General features: G+C 36.0%; 1 protein-coding gene across 2 annotated transcripts in view; it reads left to right on the top strand.

The window, feature by feature from the left end:
* Positions 1-17735, top strand: part of MINK1 (misshapen like kinase 1) — a 67310-nt gene that overhangs the window by 22257 nt on the left and 27318 nt on the right. For both annotated transcript variants that reach the window (XM_074311687.1, XM_074311686.1), the window contains exon 2: positions 15826-15891. In XM_074311687.1, coding sequence (XP_074167788.1) covers positions 15826-15891 — 66 coding nt within the window. The remainder of the gene's footprint in view (positions 1-15825; positions 15892-17735) is intronic.

The following is a 17735-nucleotide window of genomic DNA, read 5'->3' as shown; positions in this document are numbered from 1 at the left end:
TCTTTCTTTCTTTCTTTCTTTCTTTCTTTCTTTCTTTCTTTCTTTCTTTCTTTCTTTCTTTCTTTCTTTCTTTCTTTCTCTCTCTCTCTCTCTCTCTCTCTCTCTCTCTCTCTCTCTCTCTCTCTCTCTCTCTGTCTCTCTCTCTCTCTCTCTCTCTCTCTCTCTGTCTCTCTTTCTTTTCAAATAATTTACATAGTGTTGGATTTAATTGTTCTTTAAATGTTTGGTAGAATTCACTTGTAAATCCATCTGGCCCTGGAGATTTTTTTCTTTAGGGAGTTCTTTGATGGCTTGTTCAATTTATTTTCTAAAATAGGACTGTTTAAATAATTTATTTCCTCTTCTGTTAACCTGGGAAATTTATATTTTTTGTAGGGAGCTTCATTTTTGAGGCATGGGAACTTTTCAGGAAAAGGTAGAACAGAATATGAGATATTTTTATTTGCTCATTATTTTTGCACTATCCCAGTGCTTCCATTGACCCTCTGGGGCACAATCACTTAGAATTTCCATGGCTCTAAATTTTTTTCACCCTGCTACCAATCTTATGATGATATTCCCTGAATTTAATAGGTTGGTAAGATGACACATGACAGTATTCTCATGCTAGGCATTCTTAAAAACCTTCCTAGCTCAATAGGATCTATTAGGAAAAGCTAGGTCTTTGCTAGTATGCCTCAGGAAAAAAAAAAAAAAAAACACACCCCAAACAAAAATAAAGCCAAACTTACTCTTTAAAAAAACAAACATTAGCTTTTTATTTTTCAAAATACATGCAAAGATAGTTTTCAAAACTTTGTGTTCCAAAATTTTTTCCCTCCTTCCCACTCTCACCTAGACAGCAAGTAATCCAATATTGATTAAACATGTATAGTTCTTCTAAAAATTATTTCCACATTTATCATGCTACACAAGAAAAATCAGCTCAAAAAATAAGAAAAAAGACAAAAACCAAGCAAGCAAACAACAGCAATAAAGGTGAAAGTATTATGTAATGATGCACATTTAGTCCCCATAGTCCTCTCTCTGGACATAAATGGCTCTCTCCATCAGAAATCCTATTGAAATTAGTCTGAATCACCTCATTGTTGGAAAGAGCCAAGTGCATCACAGTTGATCATCACTTAATCTTGTTGTGTACAATGTTCTCTAGGTTCTATTCACTTCACTCAACATCAGTTCACCTAAGACTTCCCAGGTTTTTCTGAAATCATTCTGTAATCATTTCTTATAGAACAATAATATTCCATTACATTTATATACCATAACTTATTCAGCTATTTCCCTAAACACACACAATACACTATATTTTGGGATGGGTAATCCATTTGTCCAAATCTTTTATTCAATATTCCTAGGTTAAATTATGATTAGAGCTGACTCAGTCAATCAATAAACATTTATTAAGTGTCTTCTATGTTCAAGTCAGTGCTGGATATATCAGTAGTGGGCAAAAGATAGTGCCTGCTCTCAAAAAGTTCACAGTCTAATAGGGAGAGGACATGCAAACAAATAGTATACAAACAAGTATATCCTTTCTACATAGAGGAAATAGCAGAGAGAAGGCACTAGCATTAAGAGAAATTTCCTGTAAATGATGAAATTTTAGTGGAGACTCAAAAAAAAAATGAAGGAAGCAAGCAGAATTGAGGAGGAAGAGCATTCCAGGCATGGGAAAATCTGAGAAAATGCTTGGTACTGAGAGATGGAATGTCTTTTTTTTTTTTTTTTTTTTTTTGCAGAACAGCTAGAAGAGCACTATAGCTGGATTCAATGTGCTCTGTGCCTCCAAATAGGCATTTATCCATGGGGATCACTAATCCCATGCTTATTGCCAATGTTATTTCAATACATCTCATGTAGATGCCTTTTCTGATGATATATCTGTGTAATATTAATTTCAGTATTTCAGTACTTAAGAACATACTTCATCTGAGGACATACCATGTTTTTCTTATGGGTATTGATTGTAACTTGTCCACAGTTAAGATAGATTGGTCCTAAGAGGACAGACATAGTCATACAGTCCATTGCTGGAAACTTACTCAGTTTTCCTGCCTGGTAGTTTTTGGTACTAGAGCTTGTCTTCTGCTGGTAAAGTCTTCAGCAACTTAAATCATATTTGTGCTATGATGAGGCTTCAGAATAGGAACATAATGGAGTTTTTATATATTCATGTTACAATTTTACATCTCTCCCTAAAACAGACTAAAAAGATCCTCCCATCTCCAATACCACAAGGTATTGACAATGTATGGTAGTTCGGGCCCTATTGTTCCCCTCCATACACACAGTGTAGATGGATTTTCCCTAAATATCCCATTGACTTCTATAAGAAACTTGTGTAATTGTTACCAATACATTTTGTTTCGACATAGCAGACAAGTCTAAACAAAACACCAACACAGCACATTTCCTGAAAACAATTAACTAGTATAAGAGTTATTTCAGCTGGTGCAACTTAAACAGTTCTGTAATTTACTATTTAATTATTTATTTGGGGGGGGCAATTAGGGTTAAGTGACTTGCTCAGGGTCACTATTTTTAAAAATATGAGTGTTGTGTGTAGGATTTGACTAGAATTGTGTTGCCATTTTAATAATGTTTTCATTTACATAGTTATAGACAATGTGCACATTTTTCTTTTGGTTTACTCTTTATAATTTAATATCAGTTTTACATTTCTTTGAAATATTCATGGCAGATTGTTTTAAAGATGTTATTTTCTGCTCTCCTGAACCAGTTCTAAAGACCACTTTTCTTAACTTCCAAGAGCATCACATATGGGATGTCCTAAGCTCATGCTCTCTCCTTTCTTTATGTATTTAAGTAAGATTTTCCCAGAGTTGTTAAAGCTAAAAATTGAGGCGTCTACGACTCTAAGGAGAGAGTGTATGTAGGTTGTCTTCCCTGCTTTGACCACTTCAAACGTCAGCTGTCGCTCTATCCCTCCCTTCCTGTTTGTATAAATGTCTACTTGCACATTTTGTGAGATAATTTTCCCCAACTTTTTCTCCCTCCACCAATAAATTCCAGTATATTCCTCATCCCCACTTTTTCAATTCTTCACTTAAGAACGTTAACAAAATCACTCCCAAGCAATATCTAATTAGATTCCCTATGAGCCCTGAGAATGATAAAGCTCTAAGGGGACACAAGTATCCTCTTTCCATATTTGAATATAAGCAATTTATCCTAAGTTCCCTGTTACTGTTCATTATTGTCTACTTTTTTATGTTTCTCTTAACTCTTGTGTTTGAGCTTCAAAGCGTTTCCTTGGCTCTTGTTGTTTTCAACAGGAATACTTGTAAGTCCTCTATTTCATTAAAGTTCCATGTTTTCCCCACATAACATTGTATTGTTTTGTTGAGTAAGCTTTTTTTTTCCATAGTATTTTATTTTTTCAATTACATGTAAAGATAGTTTTCAACATTCATTTTTGTAAGATTTTGAGTTCCAATTTTTCCCCCTCTCTCTCCCTTACATGTCCCCCTCCCCAAGAAAGCAAGCAATTTAATGTAAGTTATACAATCATTTTCTTAAACGTATTTCCATATTAGTCATTTTAGGAAAGAAAAATCAGAACAAAAGGGAAAACCCACAAGAAAGAAAAAGCAAACTAAAAAAGAAAAGGTGAAAATAGTATCCTTCGATCCACTTTCAGCCTCCATAGTTCTCTCTTTGAATATGATTGGCATTTTCCATTCAAAGTCTTTTGGAATTGTCTTGGAACACTTTCTGAGAAGAACTAAGTCTATCATAGTTGATCATCACACAACATTGCTATTACTGTGTACAGTATTCTCCTCAGCTTACTTTACTCAGCATCAGTACATCGAAGTCTTTCCAGACTTTTCTAAAATTACCCTTCTCATCATTTCTTATAGAACAGTAATATTCCATTACATTCATATACCATAACTTAGCCAGCATCCCCCAATTAATAGACATCCTGAATAAGCTGTCCTTGGCTACAAGTTTGTATCTCTTACCTTCTGGAAATTTCAACTTCTCTCTCTGCTCCTTTATAATGGTGGTGGCTGCTAAATCATGTGTAGTTCTTCATTCCATAAATTCTTTCTTCCTGGCTGTTTGCAGTATTTTTTTTTTTTTTGACCTAGAAATTTTGGATTTTGGGAAACTGTTTTCTAATTTGCCTTCTGTTTCTAAGAGGTCTATTCTTTTAAAATTTCTTTAACAAGATGAATTCTGAGTGCAGTTAGAAAGGATATTGTTTTTCACTTTATTTTCTTGTTTTTTTTGTGTTTTTTTTTGGTTTTTGTTTTTTTGGTTTTTGCAAAATGACTAATATATAAATGTTTAGCATTATTTCACATGTGCATATATCATGTTGCTAACATTTCCATTGGATAGGGGAGATGCTGGAAGGAAGGAGAAAATTTTAAACTCAAAATAAATGTAAAAAAAGATTTCTTGAATCATGATATTTATACTTGTTTTAATTATGGTTTTCAGGTGTGGAGATGATTCTTGAATTTTTTTCTCTTCAGTCAGTTTTCAAGGTCAGGTTTTTTTTGTTTTTGGGTTTTTTTTTTGTTTTTTTTTGCCATGAGATATGTTAGGATTTTCTTTTCTCTTTCCTCCCCCCCCAAATTTCTTAACTTTGTTTTGATCTTTCTTACTGTCTCATGGACTCATTGGCTTCTATTTGGTCCATTCTAATTTTCAAGAAATTTGTTGCTTGTACTTCTTTAGCCAATCTGTAAATTCCATTTCCAGCCCTTCTCCTGTAGTTCTCATTTCTTTTCCACTTTCCCCTCTCCCCCATCACACTCGTTTGTAAAACCATTTAAAATGCTTTCTTTTTAAAAAAAAACTCCTGCTTCATCTCTTCCAATAATTCTGGTTAAATTTGTGGGGTTGGGGGGAGGAAGTGTTGTTTGGTGGTGAGAGTAGTGAGGCTTTGCTTTTTTTTTAGTTATTCTCTTCTTCTGGGTCAATGACTTGAGCATCCTTGTCACCATAATAGCTTTTTATGGAAGGTTCTTTTTTTGGGGGGTGGGGTTGCTCAGTCTTCCAACCAGCCTACTTCTTAACTACTGACTTTGTGTTAGAAGCAGGTTCTTTATACTTATAGGATGAATGTCTAGCTTAACAGGACTTGCAAACTTCCAGTGTAGTTCCAAAATAGTCCAATTCAGGGCAAAGTCCTATTGTTGCTTCTAGTCTAAGAATAAGTCTGTTGACTTGGAGTTTCAGTTGATTGCTTTTGGATTCAATCCCTATCAGCCAGCTCATTTAGAGTGTCAAAACTGCAGGATTTAGAACAGGCTAGAAGCTGGACCTGAAATTCCACTCCACCCTTAGGTTAAGAAGCATAGGGTACCTTTTCTTTCTTTTGAATTTGCTTTCTCCATTGTGCTCTACAGGTCCTCATCCTGGGACACAAGTTTGCTTTCCTTTCTTGTTTCAGTCTTCTTGAAGTATGTATCCAATAGTGTATTCTCTCAAAGTCATTGACCAATTTTATGACTCTTAATGTGTAATTCAAAATAATTTCCTTAATGTGTAATTCAAAATAATTTCCCAGGATTGTTGGACCAAGTCTAGCACTGCCAACAGTGTATTAGTGCCTTGCCTTTATTCTGTACCAATTAATTTCATTTAGGATGTGAGGGAGTTCTGGCTGCGACATCCGTCACCCCATTGATCGCCAGGGTTGATTCGGCTGATCTGGCTGGCTAGGCAGGTGTCCCCTTCCTCCCTCACCGCTCCATGTGTGTCCCTCCTGAAGCTGCGCGCTCGGTCAAAGAGGACGACCTTCTCCGATAGAGGCATACCGTTCTTTGGTCAAGGGTATACAAGTAGCTGCGCTCTCCTGCTAGAACAAGCTCCCAAGGTCCAATTAATTTCATTTATTCCTGCATTCATTAGCACAGTACTATATACTATGAAATATAGGTATAAAAGAACTATAAGATATGATTCCCAACCTCTTAATAGCTTATAGTTTAGTTGGAGCAGAAAAAAGAATATGTAATGCTGAGAAACTGAAGGGGCAGCTTTATATATCTTATTTGTATATAATCGTCTTCATATTGCCTCTCCTCAGATTAGGAGTTCCTTGAGAGCAGGGAGTCTTTTTGACTATTTATATCCCCAGGACTTAGCACAGTGTCTGACATCTATTTTAATAAGTACTTGTTGGTTGACTGATTTTTTTTCTTCTTGATTTTTCACATGATTAAAAATAAGAGTAGTATAGAGGGGAGCTCAGCGAGCACTCTTTCTAAGAGTAATAGGGAAATTTTCTTTTCAGCCACTCATCCTCTACCCTCTTTTGAGAACTATTTCCAATTTGTGCCAGCCTCCTAATAATAATTTTCTTTCTTTCTCTCTTTCTCTCTCTTTCTTTCTTTCCTTTCTTCCTTTCTTTCTTTTTTGAGGCTGGGGTTAAGTGACTTGTCCAGGGTCACACAGCTAGGAAGTGTTAAGTGTCTGAGATCAAATTTGAACTCAGGTCCTCCTGAATTCAAGGCTGGTGCTCTATCCACTGCGCCACCTAGCTGCCCCCTAATACTAATTTTCTTACTTATTCCCATCCTGTTTTCCTCCTTCCTCTCTCCAGGCAGATACCTTAAAGAAGTTAGATGGAAGAGAATTTAGGAATAGAAGTAAGTGTTGGTTTGTTATATCCCCAAGGCAAAGGAATTTTCCCCTAAAAACTGAAAACCTGTATTGATATGTAGCTTGTTACCTGGGAAATGTGTCTTCTCTCCCTCATATCATCTACTTTGTCTCTAGGAGTGAAGTAGTCCATCTTTCACAGAGCTGAGCTGGGTGATGTTTTTGGTTAAGTAGGAAATTGAGAATCTGTTTGGGGAAAGTAGGAAGTGCAGAACAGATACACCTGTGAAGTGAATCTTAAAAAGTCTCCATATCTTTGGAGTAAGGAACCATGGTTCCTTTTGGTGGAGAGAAGAAAGTCAGTGACTCCTATGTGAGGTTAAATAGTGAAGAGGCTTACTCTGGAGTTGTTCATACTTATAATTAATCTGGCCAGTTCAATTCCAGATCATATCCAATACCTGCTTCACTTGAAAGTTCTCCTGCCTAAATATAATGTCTCTTCCTACCCTTGTCTGGCCTGATGTGTCTTTTTTATGGTTGAAATTAACTTCCCTGCCTCCTCTCATTTCTTCCATTCCTAGGCTTATCATTAACTACAATGGGATGGGAAAGGTGGAGAGAAAAAGGGACACACAAGCCCAATAGTTCAACCATTCATTCATAATTGTGGGTAACCATTTAACCTTTCTGAGCCTCAGTTTCCCTATCTGTAATGTGAAGATATTATTTCCTGCCATTTAGAGGAAAGAATATTCAGAGTTGCCTTGTAATATTTTTGCAATTCTGGCTCATTGAGTAAATCTTACCATTAATTCCTCTTGCTGTAGTTTAAAACCCCTACCTATTTCTTAGACTGAGTAAGGTATCTGCAAATGTAGATTTTTAAAGAATTGTTTTCAGCTTGAATTGAGTGTGATTGGCTGAACCCCAGGCTTTAAGGAGTATTCTTTCTTACGATATTTCCTAGTGACATCTGTCTCCCTAATATCTTTGCCCCTAAGACCTTGCCTAATAGTTAGACATAATTAAAATGTTTCCACAGAAAAGTGATTCATTGACCCACTTTGTTCATTGATATTTTTCTCATTTTAAAAGATGGCCACCAAGTGTACTATAAAGAGGCAATCCTGACTAGTTTAATAGTAAAGATGCCCTGGTTCTGGATCTAATTCTGTCATTGTGTGACCCTGGAAAAATCACTTCCCTGTTTTGTGCTCTGTAAAATGAGATCAGATTAAATGAGATCTGGCTGTGGCATTCTATGATTCCAATTAGTTAAAATAAAATTGGGGAGAAGACTGGTTAGAATTAAAGCTAGTATTATGTTTTGAAAGCTGCTTGAAGACAAAAGGGAACAAAAAGAAATGATGTTTGTAACTGAACTCTTTTCAGGGAAACAGAATTTACTAAAGGAGAAATGACATAGGAGACTGAATCTTAGATCTAGTCTGGAAATTTTATGTATGTATTTTGAAATAATAGTGAGAGATATTTATCTGAATTTCTTTAGACTCTTTCATTTGACTCTAAGAAAATCCCTCTAAGATGAATGTCCCCATTGAGAATATATCATCTTTTTCTTCAGGAAGTTATACAATATATATTAATAAGACCAAATCAATTTTACTACATCCTCCACTAAAATCCTCTTCTCACGCCTCATGATGTTGTGATTAACCAGAGTTCTCAAAGGATATGTCAGCAGGTTGTAAGCCTTCAGCAAATTCTACCTAGTAGACTAGCAGGATTTAAAATATGGGTCCAATGATAGATTGTATGTCTGTTGTCCAGCAGCCTCCTAATAAATTTGAAGAACTTAGCCACAGTATAAGGAATTTTTCAACAAAGAATTATTAACAACTCTCAAAAATCATGTTGTAGAGTAACTATATATAACCTGTGTCAGAGGGATGAATACTCACACTGACAAAAGCATAGATCCTTGAACCAAAATAGGTCATACTGAATATAAGTATATAGGGAAGGAAAAGTAAAGAAATAGAATTAGTTGAGAGTTAATCTGGAAAGGTTTTCTAGAATAGAATTTTGATTTTTCCCTTTAAAGGAAGGAAAGGACCCTGGAGTCATTACTCCTCACATTATTGAAGATGTCTAAAGCACTCTGGATTGTATTAATATTCTTTTAATATTTTAATAATTTTTCTTTATGCTCTTTTTTGGCAATTTTTCCCATTTGCATGTAAAGATAGTTTTCAGTATTCAGCTTTTATAAGATTCTGAGTTTTAATTTTTATTTTTGTCCTCACCTCATCCTCCCTTTCTAAGATGGCAAGTAATCTGACATATTATCAACTTCATACTCTTTAAAGTGAGAACTCTGCTATTATTGGTAGTGAATGTGCAAGAGTAACTCCGTAGTTCAATAGACACAGGTTCCTGTATTAGGTAGTTAAGACTAGAAAGACTAGCTGTGTCAGCTGATGCAAAATTTTTATTATAATTTTACTTGGAAATAAAAATTTTAATCTTGTCTCTATTCTTTGTCTCAGGGATAAAAAATAAACTATATCAATTAATGTAGCTGGATCCCTTGGGAAATGTTAAGTTCCAGTTCTTCTATTAACAATTTCATTTTATCTGCTTTTTTTCTTCCATTTTTCATATGACTTCTATAAATCCTTCTTCAATTTAAGAAATATTCCAGAACCACTTGAAAAAACAATCTCCCATTAACCCTGGCCTGTCTAATATAATTCAAGCAAGTGTTTACTAAAGAATTACTAAATACTAGGCATATTGACCCCTGAGATTACAAAGACAAAAATGACAAAGAAATAATGTTTTTTACCTCAGGGAGCTCATATTCTAGTGAGAGAAAAATCATTTACACATAAAAATGTATATAAAATATATCTGAAGTAATTTGACATGGGGCAATATGCACTACCGGTAGGAGAGGGGCTGCAGGGAAAAAACCTCATTTAAGAGGTTTGAGTTGAACTTTAAGGAACCTAAGAATTTTTAAGAGCTAGATGTGAGTGAAAGAAGTACCTTCTGGGCATGGAGGACAGACTCAAAGGCATGGAGATGGAAGATGAAATATACTGTGTGAGAAACAGCAAGTTGGTCAGTTTGGCTGGCACCTAGAACTATATGAAGAATAGTTACATGAAATAAATCTGGAAAGGTAGGCTGTAACTATATTTTTAAAGCGCTCTAAATATCAACCAAAAAAAAAAAAAAAAAGAATTTGTATTTTATCCTAAAGGCAAAAGGAAGCTAGAAGTTTTTAAGTAGCAGCATGATGGAAAGATCTATACTTCAGGACTCCACTGGTATGTGGTACCTCCCATTTCCACTGAGGAAGACATATTGTTATTTCCTGTCCTGAGTACCATGCATAGAATAGTATATAAGGTTCTAGGACTAGAAAAGCAAAAACCCTTATATCATTATTAAGGATAATTATCCTGAAGGGATGAGATATGATCCTCACCACTGGAGACAAACCAATAGTGTCTAGGCATTCCTAGTCTAACATCATGGGAGATAGAAAACACTCATAAGAAAAATATATATAATACATTTTAGCATAGACATAAAAATAAAATATGTGTATATTATACATAGGCATATATGTATGTGTGTATATATATATGCATATATATACACACACCCACACATGCAATAAATAGAAATGACAAAATATGAAAAATTCAAGACAAAAAATGTTGAATGACTGTTATAAAGAATAACAGTTTGATGAAATTATGATTTTGGAGGGGATATGATATCAGTGTCCAGGAGAGGATGTTAAAGGTTTGAGCTGGAGGAAGTACTGAATTATTTGTTTCTTAGAGGGACAGGGACAAATAAAATTTTACAAGACAATGCATATATAGAATGAGAAATCTAAAATTGGCCTTCCTTTTTTACAGATGAAGAAACTTGCTTAGAAAAGTAAAGTGGTGTAAGAAAAAGACCAGCAGTAGAAGTTGAAAAAGGGTCTTCTAAATCCTGTGCTACTATGACTTTCAGTGTTTGCTCTATGGCCCTACTTCCTAGCATTTTTATCCTGATCAGTTAGAGAAATTTCTTCTCTCACCTAGATCCTTCCTGAAATTATAGTAGGTTTTTTTGTTTTTTTGGTTTTTGGTTTTTTTTTTTTTTTGCATTGATCTTTGGCAATTACAAAAAGCATCATCTTCAAATTTAGGAGAGCCCAAACTCTGGTCCATGCTGAGTTTTCCAGGATACATGTAGCATCCTCCTGCAGGGATTTGGGACTGGGATCAACTTGGCATTTTCCTTTTCTCAAGTGAGAGAAGTGACCAGGTAAAAATTCTCCCATTGATTTTCTCAGTGCATAAATTAATCTACCTGAGATCAGCACAAAAAATATCTTTTCCTATAAAGGGCACATTAAAATTCTCCTTCTAACATAAGCAATCTCCATAGAGGCCCAGGCAATTTCCTTCTTTCTTTATCCCAAAAGGCATCTGAAATTCCCCATAGGATAGATTCTTGCTATTACCAATATAAACTAAATGAAATTGCAAAAACTCACCCATCAGGACAAGAAGACAAGTAGACTTAAGGAAGTAGTAAAGAATATCAGCTACCTGTGGATTTAGACAGATAGTCTTGCTTCAAGAAGTTGAGGGCATTTTGCTTTCATAAAAGGTACACAGTAGAAATGTGGTTCAACCAAATCAGTTCCAATAGAGCAGTAATGAATTGAACCAGCTACACCCAGCGAAAGAACTCTGGGACTATGAACCACTACATAGAATTCCCAATACCCCTATTTTTGTCCACCTGCATTTTTTATTTCTTTCACAGGCTAATTGTATACTATTTCAAAGTCTGATTCTTTTTGTACAGCAAAATAACTGTTTGGACATGTATACATATATTGTATTTAATTTATACTTTAACATATTTAACATGTATTGGTCAACCTGCCATCTGGGGGAGGGGGTGGGAAGGAAGGAAGGGGAAAATTGGAACAAAAGGTTTGGCAATTGTCAATGCTGTAAAATTACCCATGCATATATCTGGTAAATAAAAAGCTATAATAAAAAAAATATATGGTTCAATGCAAAAAGAACAATATGAATATTCTAGTAAGCAGAGCAATTTAGTGATCCAATATTTCTCACAGATACCTTAATACCTGTGCTTACAGATTCAATAATATAGAATATATTAGTATACTAATCCTTATTCTCATTCACCCATTCCACCAGGGGAAGTCTTTTCCAGCTTGGATAGACATCCCCTTAATTTACCATAGGGTTTGAGACCCCCTTGGTTACCGTCAACTTGGTTTAGCTTGTCTGCTGAAATGATTTACTGGGGTGTGGCTGCTTTGCATACTACAGCTTCTTGGAGCCACAGATGAGAGTTGGGTGGATTATATGGACACCAAAGGTGGAAAACAGCTCTCACCCCAGAGGTACTAGTCTTCCTTGAGGACTGTTCTCAGTCTGTCCAAGTTCTTATTTGTAGTTTGTATGATATCTATCCTCATCCTCTGCTATCCTGTTTTCCTTTTGTCTTCAGTCTTTTACAGAGTCAGTCTTCTCATTATGTGGCCAAAATATTCAAGCTTCAGCTTTAGCATTTGACCTTCCAGTGAATAGCCTGAATTAATTTCTTTAAGTGTTGACTGCTCTGATCTACATGCTATCCAAGGGACTCTCAAAAGTCTTCTCTAGCACTACATCAAAAACATCAATTCTGCGGTGCTCAGCTTTCCTTATAGTCCAGTTCTCATTGCTGTTGTAACAACTGATGCCGTTTCCATTTTTTTCTCCCTCTAATTTTCCAGAAAATGATAGTGCCAAGAAATTAAGTTTTTTTTAATGTTACACTTTTTTCTTTCACCCAATTCTTATTCAGAATTCAATAATACAAAAAATATCAGAACTCAAGCAGTCCAAGTAATCAACAAATGAAAATTTTGGAAAATTACACCAGTAGACTTGTGAGGGAACATTCACTGAGGAGGGGGGGGGGCATAATTAACTGTATATTTATAGCCTAAAAAAAAATTGCCAAATTTCTCTAGATTTCACAGGCTAGGGTATCTCAAAAATCAAAAGTTCCAGGCATAGAATCTCTCTAGGAATTCCTCAAAAGCAAAGGACCCAATTTATTCCAGACAAGCCTCTACCATCCTTACCTAACTGAAGGGCCAGATAGGTTAGATTTCACTACTCCCCCAGAGTTCTTTAGTTCCGTTAAGTGGATTGAGGGTTGTCTAAGCTCTCTTTAAAGGCTTCAGCCCCTTCTGATACTTTTCCTTCAAATGTAGTTGTGTTCCTAGCACCTAAGTTCAGTTTAACTCCTGAAAGTTATACTAGCTTTGACAAAGGAATAAGATCACCATGGCTTGAAGCCCTAGTTCCATGGAGACTCTTCCCCCATATATGGGAAGAATAGTTATCCCTCGTTTTGTACCACCTCAGTCTCTAGTGAGAAGAGTATTATTAGGTTCATAGTTTAACTCAGTTCCCATAGAGGATGGTCCCAGTTCCCAGTCCAAAATCTCCCTAAGTCTTGATTCCTAGGCATTGGTTTCTTGAGGCTTCCATATCAGATTGGCTGTACTGCAATCTTAAGTCAGCTGTTGCCATGATTCTTCCATTCCTATGGAACTCACCGAATAAATGAAACTGAGGAGGTCAGACAACACAAAAAATGTTTCCAGGTCATTTTTCAGAGTTAGAGTAAAAAAAGGAACAGAGAAGAAAAGACCTTTCCCTCTCACTGATTCAGTTCCTGAAGTCCTTACTTTGGATAAATCGGGATCTTTGCACCCTGGATGTAGCAGAAAAGAAAGCCTGCTATCAAAGAGCTCTCTTGTCTTTCAAAAGGGTCACAACCCTGCCTACCAGCTTCCATGACTGTTAGGGCTTTCTCTAGTGCCATTTTCTTCCATCCTTAGGAGAAGATTCCTTATATCTTCTGTTCCTCCGAGCCTTTTTCAGCAGACTCCCATATAAAGTAGAACTCACAGGGTACAGTAAGTATCACCATCCACCATGAGGTACGGCCTAGAACTTGGAACAATCTAATCTCATTCTTCCTGAAGGAGGGACCACTTCAGTGGTCTTTTTATCTTCCTTATCCCAGTGATTCTGAAGCTCACTCACTGCTGATATCTCAACCTCACTCTTCATTACCAATTGCCCATAACCTTATTTTTATCTATCACAACTGTACCATAGTCTTCCCATTACCCACTGGGTTTCCTTGCCCTTTTCACTGTCCTCTAGAATCCCTGCTTCATCATTAACAAACTTATTTTCTTATTAAGCTTCTTTTCCCATTTCTTCCATCCTTTGATCCTTGGTGAAAATTGAGAATTTGATGATGATTCTGCTTTCCCCGCCACCATTTCTCAGTAATAGTTGCACTTTCCCTCAAAGTCGAAAAATTCAATGGGATGTAGGTCTATGAGAAAAATGTTATGAAGGTAGAATTGATGGACCTTGGAAACCTGTTGGTTGTAGGCAGTGAGACAGTGAAAAGTCAAAGAATGACACTGAGATTTCAAGCTTAAATCAGTGGTGATACCCTTGGCAGAAATGGGAGAGTAGGGAAGAGGGGAAAAAATAATGAATTTGGTTTTAGGTATGACACATTGGCACAGTAGATAGAACATGGGGCTTAAAATCAGGAAGACTTCTTTTATAAGTTCAAACTGGGCCTCAGATCACAGCTGTGTGATCCTAGCTAAGCCCCTTTATTCTGTTTGCTTCAGTTCTTCATTTATAAAGTGATCTAGAGAAATGGCAAAGCACACCAATATATTTTGCCAAGAAAATCCCAAAATAGAGTCATGGAGAATAGGACAAACTGAATGACATTTAATGCATTTTGGTTACCTTAAATTCAAGATATCTGGGAATTGACTTCAGTAGCCCAGGTTCACAACATCAGCATTGTTTTTAATTGTTCCTGCTTCCTCACACTAGATCCTGAATCTTGCAGTTTATACCTCTACAACATCTTCTTGACTATATCCTCTTCTCTCTATTCATACATTCACTTTGGTCAACATCATCCTTTGATTTCCACTCCCTTCCCATCAGCCAATGCCCTCTCTCCAGTTGCCTTGTTTAGATTTGTGTGCATATGTTCTCTTCCTTGATAGAGGATCAGCTTCTTGAGATTAAGGATAGTTTGACTTTTTGTCATTGTATCCTCATCGCCTTGTTCATTACCTGGCATGAAGAAGGCACTTAATAAGTGCTTGTTATCTCATTTGATCCTCATCTATCCTGTGAGATAGATGTTTTATTATCCCCAATTTATAGAGGAAGAAACTGAGTCTGATAAAAGTTAAGTGACTTGTCCTGGGTCACATAGATAGGCAGTATCTGAGGTAGGATTTAAATTCAGGGCTCCTTCTATCGGATAGAAAAAAAAGGAATTCGTAGACTCAAATCAATGTGATATAAAAACAAAATTCATCATTAACTTTTTTTTTTAAAGAAAAGACAGCTGGAGTTATTCTTAACATTCTGTTTCTCCAATCCTCAAAGCAGCATAAGAGAATTTCAATTTTGAAAAATACTTAAGTGACTATTTTGTGCCAGACATTGTGCTAAGGGTTGGGGATACCAAGATGAAAATTATATAGCCAATTATATAGTCTTTGGCGTCATAGTGCTTACATTCCAACTTAGGCACAAAGAGGAATACAATAGATAAAATAAGACAACATAGAACATGATAAAGGAGACATTAAATAAGGTGTTCTGCAAAAATATGAGGACAGCCATTTAACCTTCAACTGGGAGAATCAAAGATGGCCTCACAAAGGAAGTTATACTTGAGGTGAAAAAGGGGCACATTTTAATAAAGAGGAAAGTATATTCTAGATGAAGCAGAATAGTCTATGAGGCTATAACAAGGAGCAGGATGGCATGTTCATTTTTGCAGAATTGAAGCCCAGTTTAACTAAACTATAATATTCAAAAAAAGGAATAATATGAAATAAGGCTGAAAAGATAAAAGTAGGCTGAAGCCAGAATATTATTTTCTCCTAAATAAGGAAACATTGATTGTTTTTTGAGTAAAAAAAAAATAGCATGATCAAACCTATCCATTAGAGTGATTATTTTGGCAATTGCGTGATTGCCCCCTCAAACTCTCTGGAAATGCCAAGACTAAACATATTTTCAGTTTTACTCAGCTTTAATCTACATTACTTTTGCCTAATATTTCTTTCTGTCTTCTTTCCACTTCATACTCCCCCAGGATCCTGCAGGAATTTTTGAGCTAGTGGAAGTGGTCGGCAATGGTACTTATGGACAAGTGTATAAGGTAAGACTCTAGTGAACTCTTTTCAAGTAAAAGAAAATAGGGTTTTTCTAAAGATTGAGAAAAGTTGATGTCTAAAGCAGATAAGTTGGGGGCCTTGGGAAAGGAGTAAAAGATGGGAATCAGAGGGGAAAAAAAGAGATTGGAAAAAGGGGACAGTTTTTTGTTGACCTCTCTCCTTATAAGTTTTGTACAGTTCCTGTCCAATAAGCTGGGTAGGTTGTGAAATATGAAAAGAATAAATCCAGAACCAGAATTAAGGAGAAATCTATGTTCACAGGAGCTTGATGGTACATTAGAAATCATCTAACCCAATCCTCTTATTTTATAGATAAGGAAAATGAGGCTCAGAAAAAAGAAATTTATTGTATTAAAAAGTAAAGATTGTGTGTATGTGTGTGCATGCGTGCATGTGTGCATATCCATCCAGCCTTTACATTTATCATAAGTTTGATTTTTTATATTACTTTAATTCCTCCCACAGAAAGTGTTTTTATAGACTTATATCTGCATTATTCATATAATAATGAACACGAGAACCAATGAGAGTAGTGACTCACTATAAATACATTATCAGAAGAAAAAAAAAAAAAAAAAGAAACTAGAATCATTCTGCTTCCCTGCCAGAAAAGCTAGCACATCAATTTGAGACACACACACAAACACACATATTCTCTCTCTCTCTCTCTCTCTCTCTCTCTCTCTCTCTCTCTCTCTCTCTCTCTCTCTCTCTCTCTCTCTCTCTCTTCTCTCTCTCTCTCTCTCTCTCTCTCTCTCTCTCTCTCTCTCTCTCTTTCTCTCTTTCTGTCTTTCTGTCTCTCTCTCTGTATATGTGTGTGTATAAAAACAAGGTATAGTAGAAAGCATTATGGATCTGAATTTAGAAGAAATGATTTTGAATTATTACTCTACCATTTATTAGTTGTAAAAGAAAATCACTCAACCTCTCTGAGATTTCATAGTTATAAAACTGAGAGTGCCCCCACTTTTGCTTATAGTGACCCATGTGTCATGGGGAGGGAAGTTTTGGATATGAGAATATGTGTTTTTGGATTACCTGGGACACTTACATTTCTCCTACAGGTGTTTCCCCATATACAACATAATCATATTCTCTGTATATCTTTAGGGAAGTGTGCACATACCCCTTCCCAAAAGTTTTTTTTGTCATTGATATGAAAATAGCATGTTAAATTATTGCTCAGAGTAAAAATAACCTATGGAACTGGCAATTCCCGTGTCTGTGCCTGTGGGGATTGTCTTCCTCTTTAAGTAGCTTCAGACACTGAATTCCATAAAAGCTTTGGAAAGTTTACTTTAAAATAATGTTTGGTGGCAAGGCAAAGGGAGCAGGAAGAATGATGGGGTCCAATCTATAAAGGTAGAAGTACCTTTCCTTGGTCTCTTTATCTACATCCCTTTTGTCATTCCTAGAACATTTCAGCTCTGTCCTTTGTTTTTCTCTCTAGCCCAACAATAAAGCTTGGAAAGCTGTCCCACAAATTAGGGTAGAAAGAGGAATTCAGGAAAGAAATCAAGGTCTTATACATGGTTCCACTTCACTGAGGTAAAAAGCATTTGGGTAGCTACAGAAGAAGGTAAGGTAGGATATCCTTTACTTCCTCAGCATATTGTCCTCACCAACTTCCTCTATTTTGAGCATGCAGAGGCATAAGGTCTTGTTCATTCCTTTACTTCAGACATCATATTATTCCAAAAGGCAGGTATCCTATCTCTTTTTCCTGAAGTTCAAGGAAGGAGCCTCACAATTTACTCTTTCTTGTTCCATTTTTAACCAACAGCACATACTAAGGTTAGAACCAGGCTTAGCTGATATCTTTTATTTC

This window comes from Sminthopsis crassicaudata, chromosome 4, assembly GCF_048593235.1.
Source record: "Sminthopsis crassicaudata isolate SCR6 chromosome 4, ASM4859323v1, whole genome shotgun sequence".
In the NCBI taxonomy this organism is placed as follows: Eukaryota; Metazoa; Chordata; class Mammalia; order Dasyuromorphia; family Dasyuridae; genus Sminthopsis; species Sminthopsis crassicaudata.
The sequence above is the reverse complement of the archived record's forward strand: the minus strand, read 5'-3'. Positions and strand labels throughout refer to the sequence as shown.